Genomic DNA, 6,095 nt, shown 5'->3' on the forward strand with positions numbered 1-6,095 from the left:
AATTCAGACTCAACCAACATGTGACATATGAGTAAACTGGATTGAGCTCAGAGCCAGATGTTGCAGGCAGAGCTGAACTGAATGCAAAGGCTGGGAGGACCTGCTCATACTGGGTGTTAGAAAAAGAAGCCCAGGCTTGCACTCAGATGTCATAGACAGAGTAGTGAACTTGATCAGAACTTCTAATTTAGTGTCCCTGTGAGCCCCGGATGAGAAACCCAGCACAGCTGGGAATGTTTCAGGTGCTTTGAATTCTAACTTCTGGGGACTGTGGAGCATGTTCCAACTTCCAGTGACCGTATTTCTTACTGATTAAGGGTATAAATGTTCAGAGTACAAGAAATATCTCAGAGAGTGAATTTAGGACAGAAATTACCCCCTCATCTTGTTGGAGGTGACAGAGGACAAAACCTGGGCTCCCAAAGGCATAGATGGGAGGGAGCCAAAAGGAGCTATACTGTATTGCAACTGGTGTATAATCCTCTATATTTTAACATACACATCTTCAGCTGTCTCACAAAACCACAGTATTTCTTTGCAGATCTCCAGCCATACTTTTTGCTTTCTTGGCATCTTTAGATCTGGCTAACAAATGTCAGAAGGGGATGGGGTGTCAACAGAAATATGGCAGTGATTTGTACAGAGCAAGGAGAGAAACCCATGAAAGTCCCCTAACGGAGCTGGAATTTTACTTCTTACAGCTTCTCTATACAAGTGGTTCTTTAAATGCATTAGTAGCCAGACTTGGTGTAATAAAGACATTGTTGTAGCAATTTTAAAGTTCATAGGCCCTCGATGAGAGTTCCCATTCTCACTTAGCTATTTACACCTATTTTCAGTTGTAAATCTTACATGGTTTACGAACAGTAGCAACCACTCTTCTAACCAGGACAGTTTTAACTGTGTAACTCTCAAGTCAGACATCATCAAGTCAAACATCTACAATAAGAATCATTGTGGGAGCAAAGGTATGACTGAAAAAGCATTTGAAGTGTTTGAAAGTGTTCTGTCCTGGGGAGGTACCTGGGAAGGCTGTTGCTTTTAACTTAGGTTTAGTTAGCATGATTTCTGACATCAGTGTAATGTTTTCTCTTGTGTTTTGTTTTGTTTGTTTGTTTTTGTTTTATTTGTTTGTTGGGGGGTTTTGGTGGTTTTTTTTGTGTGTTTGTTTGTCTGTTCGTTTTTTTCTCATAGGTTGACTGGATTAACTGGATCTCATTCAGAGGGAACTTGACAGATCTATTTTGATTTCCTTGAACGTCTCTCCTGCTCGTCATAAAGGTCTCCTAGATTCAGAGGCTGCATGGAAGACAACTCAGCAGCACAAAAATGTGACTCTGAAAAGAGACTCCAAGCTTTCTGATGAGGAATTTTCTACTGATCGGTTTATAATTTAATGTGTAACCAAAGCATGCAAAATAATTAACCCAATAGGGAAAGAAAAGCTTTCTCATTAATTAGGACTGCCAAAAAAGCAGTCACCTGAAGCTTCAAAATGAGTGCTCCATGTTATGCCCAGCTTCAGGACAACCTCAGTGAAATAAAAAATAATAATGAAAGCATAGTGAGTGTGGGGGATACCAATGCCAACCAAATTGTGACAAAGGTTAGAACCACTGAAGGGGATGTTAAGAAATGTGGTTTGACAGATGAGAGTGGGAATATTCACCCTGGTCGATCAGAGAAAATTACTCATCTGAATACAGAGCAGAATAAACTGGCCTTCAAGGACTCTCAGACCTGTCACACTGGTTTACAGGAAAGTAAGCTGCCCTCCACCACAAGCAGAGAAATGAGGAAAGACTGTAGAACCAGCGAAACTAAGGACCTATCAAGGCATATCAAGATTAGCCGAGGACAAAGTTTGTCCAATTTAAGAAGTAGCACAAATGATGCCAGCCTGGAGGTTTATCCCAAAGGTGATGTTGACTTCACCCAGAACTTTTCTAAGGGTAAAATGTCCAGGGCTGTGGAGATGGAGAGAATAAAAAGGCTTTCTTTGGGAAGACCAAGTAAATTCTCTCCTCAATCTGAAGCATTTGCAAAAGACTGTGTTGGCCGCGTGTCGTGTAAACGTCTGCTCTCCGCGTCGTTGGACTCCATCGACAGGTCACACCATTTGATAGGAAGTACAGAGAAATCACAAAAAACATCCACAGATCATTTTCTTGGGATGGTGTTTCGTCCACTTGACAATACCTCAGAGGAAAATAACATTTTTTATTCCAAACCATCTACCTCAGGGAACAAGAAAATAAGTAAACCAGAAAATGTACCAAATGCGAACATGGCAAGCACAGCGCATGCTTCTCCTTTTCAACATTCAACCGTTAAGCCCAACGAGGTTGCTAGTAAATCAGAAGCACAATTAGGTCAGGGTGGTAAAAGTAAAAAACTGGAGCTTAAGACTCCACCATCTCTACAACCTAAAAATACGTGTCAACAAAGGGTTGAGAGAATTATGCTGGTAGAGTTCCTGGGATGTCAAAAAGGTGCAAATACAACGATGCAGGAACAGAAGGGCTCTGGGTCTGACACATCGAAAATTCGAACTTCCCATTTTCAAGACACCTGTCATAAAGTAGAGGATCCATCATCAAGCCAAGTGGTATCCTATCCTGATGACAAATTCCTAAATGATAATGTCACCATCAGTGGGGAAGGGGAAAGAAACAATGACAGTGACAAGGCAACTAACCAGACTGGCGAGGAATATTTTACTGACAAAGAAGTGGAAACAATATTCTCACTCACTAGTAGCAGTACATTTAGTGGCAAAGTGACACCTAGGAAAAATGAAAATGTACATGAAGTTGATGCAGATTTTGCTGAAACAGTTGGTGAACAGCTATCTTTTATACACAACATTAATCTACCTGACAGCAAACCCTTAAAAGTTAATGAGAATAAACTGATGCTAGTCAAAGGAAGCACTGAGGATGCTGCTCTGCCTGCTTCTGATCTCTCAGATCAGCATGGAGCACACAGTGCAGAGACAGTGTCAAACCAACAACCTGACAAACATGACAGTGATGCAGAAACTTCAAGCTTTTCAGTTCCAAGTAAAAAGACAAGCAATGCACAGAAACATCCTCCAGATGAAGAACCAGAGAGCTGTAAGGATTCAGCACAGGCTGATGCCTTTTTATGTGCTCCAACTCCCCTGCGCCCGGTGGCAATGCTGGATGTTAATAGTCAGACCACGCTATCAAACAGTAATTTGAAGGACCTTTGTGCACTTCATGTTGACAAATTGTCACCCTCCTCAGTCCTACCTCCCATTGACAGCACGCAGTTGTTAAGCATATCCCCTAAAGTGCCTATCAAGACTGCTTGCAGCAGTGCCATCCCCAAACCTATCCTTGTCAACTCCAAGGGCTCCCTCACTGACAAGGTGGATGTGGACAGTGACTGCAGTGAAAAACCGGAAGAAAGCGGTGAGATGAAACCTGCCATACCCAGGCCCAAACCTGTGAGACCTAAAATCATCACATACATTAGAAGAAAGCCTCATTCAATTGAGCAGCTTGACCCCTCATTTGCGCCAACAGGGCTTCCCTTTGGTAGCCCTGCCTGTGGCATGCCCATCCCTACAGAGCAGAAGACATGCAATGGAGGAGAGGTGAAGCCTCCCAACATCTTGTACGACAAGTTTAAACCTGACCTCCAGAAGCCAAGACTCTTCAGTTCTGGACTGGTGGTGTCAGGAATTAGGCCCCCAGGACATCCTTTTGGTCCGATGAGCGAGAAGTTTCTGCAGGAGGTAAGGAGGCAGCTTTGACAGTCTCTTTTGTATCTTAGGTGGTGATCATTTGCCTATTTGTTGCTGCCAGAAGTTAGTTCTGAAACCTAAAAAAGACATAAGTTCTAAATCAAGTCACTATGTGGTCATTAGAAATAACTTACTTAACTGTTTCTGGCACTGACCCTATTGCAATGTCTGATCTGTGACTGAAAGCTGTCCTGTGCTCCTCTGATGTTTCCCAGCAGATCAGTCACCTGCTAGTAGTATAAATAGGGATGTTTAGAAAGAAAAAGACACATTGTTTTAATTTATCCATAAGTGGAATTTCCTTTTTTAAAAAAATTTTTCCCAAAGAGTAGCTTTGGAAAATTAATGTAATTTGCCCATTATGGAGACTTTTCCTCCTTAATGGAAAAGTTGGCAGGTTTTTGCAGCCAAGCACTAGAGGTCTAAACTAATTCCCTCCTGTTTAGCTGTACTGAAATGCAGAGCCTATCAGAGCTCTCATTAAATTGTATGTATCATACATGAAAATATTTACTTTTGACTTATTTGAATGCCATGTGTTATGTTGACCTGTGGCTCAAATAAGAAATCTCCTTTCCCTTGAAAGCCTTCCCTAACAGCCAAAAGGTGATGGAAGTTCCTCTGGTCAATTCTGGCTCTGCATTTCTCATTGTAGTTCCACCTCAAGAAGTTGGACATAGGTCTCGCTTCCCTGAAATCCATGCTGGAAGGCTGGCCTTGCTTGGAAGGTGGAGAAGGGGCAGGGAAGATGGAGCTAGTTACTACTATTTAATGTGTGGATGTGGAAATCAAAGCCAAAGCACCCCAGACTGTTTAGCTGTTTGGCTGTTTATAGAATGACATGACTCTCTAAAAACCGTAGGTGTTTGTGGTCCTAACAGTTTGGGTTCAGATAATCAGGTAGGTTCAGCAGACACATCTGGAAGCACAGGATTGATTTCTATGCACCATGTTCTTAGCATGAGGACTCAGGTTGTGGCAAGTGTACAGCATGATTTATTCTAGACTGGGGTTAGAAGGAGGACACTTACAGGCTGGAGAAGATCCAAAGCATCTTCTGCCACTTCTTCAAGAAATATGACTTTGAGTGGGTATTTCAACAAGGAGAGGTTTGAACCCAAGCAACTGCATCTTCAGAGAAGCTGAATTACCTGGAGGAAGGGCTGGGAAGGAAAAGTCAATTTGCATTAGCCCAAGAGTCAGGAACTGATAGCAGAGGGTGATATTTGCTGTCTTGGGCTGTCAGCCTAAAAGCAATTAACTTGCTCTCCTGCAAATGGAGGCGATTTAGCTCCAATATAGATCAAGAAGAGAAAGGAAAATGATTGATCCATAGAAGTAGAGGAGCAGCTGTGCACAGTACTGGTTCATGGCAGATGACTGGTGCATAATCTGGAAGAAGCCAATTAGGGTGGTTTGAGATAGATCAAAATCCCCCTGTGAAGGGACAATGTTGAATACTCAGAGATTTGGAGACAAGGAGATGCTGGGGCAGGATATCCCAGATTGCCCTGTTTCACACATCCAGTTTAGGCTTTGATTAGCATTTTATACCTCTCTACATAGCTCTGATAGGGAGTGTTAATAGCTGCTGTCAATCAGACCTGTAATCTCTAAGCACACTTCAGCTAGCTAAATGGTAGAAACAATTAAATACCCCTCTGGGTAACATGAGCTAGAAAAAAAAGGAAGGTGCTATCTCAAACAAGCCATTGCAAGACAAGACCTGGAGAGCTCTTGGAGAAAGACTTGTGGGCTACCTCTGTGCAGTGGGGAGTCTGCAGAGCTCCTTGAGCTACCTGTGATAAAGCCCACAAAGGGCAGTTCAGACAAAAATCCCAGGTCAGGGAGATGTTTAGGCAGTCCAGCTGTGCTTAGAGACTCTGTCCATAATGGAATTGAGTTAAGGTTAAATGGGCAGCCTTGCCTGTTCTCACATTTATGTGGAACCTTGTATGCTCCAGTTTGTACTTGTTGCCCTTTGTCTTCTCACTGGACATCCCTTTTCCTCAGGACTGCTCTCCAGCCATTCTCCCCCAGCCTGTATTTGTGCCTGGGTTTGCACCAACCCAGGTGCAGGACTTTGCACTTGGCCTTGTTGAACTTCATGAGGTGGGCAACAATCCGGCCTCATCTCCTCTGCCTGTCCTTCCTAAAGAGTTTATAACTCTCCATTCTGACACTCCTATTGTAGGAACCATCCCACCAAGTCTCTGTGATACCAATAAGATCACAGCCCTGAGATCAGGACCTCCTTTTGGTCCATTCCCCAGCACAGACATCTTTCTGCTCCAGAGAACATGGACTAAAGCCTGTTGAAAGG

At 43.0% G+C, this 6,095-nt stretch overlaps 1 protein-coding gene across 1 annotated transcript in view; it reads left to right on the plus strand.

Annotated features, from left to right (window-relative positions):
- Positions 1-1,495: 1,495 nt before the first annotated feature.
- The window catches only part of MTUS2 (microtubule associated tumor suppressor candidate 2), a 171,605-nt gene continuing 167,005 nt past the window's right edge, over positions 1,496-6,095 (plus strand). Inside the window, exon 1 of the mRNA XM_010005655.1 lies at positions 1,496-3,763. Within this exon, the coding sequence (XP_010003957.1) occupies positions 1,496-3,763 (2,268 nt within the window). The remainder of the gene's footprint in view (positions 3,764-6,095) is intronic.

This window comes from Chaetura pelagica, unplaced genomic scaffold (assembly GCF_000747805.2).
Source record: "Chaetura pelagica isolate M959 unplaced genomic scaffold, ChaPel_1.0 scaffold269, whole genome shotgun sequence".
Classification (NCBI taxonomy): Eukaryota; Metazoa; Chordata; class Aves; order Apodiformes; family Apodidae; genus Chaetura; species Chaetura pelagica.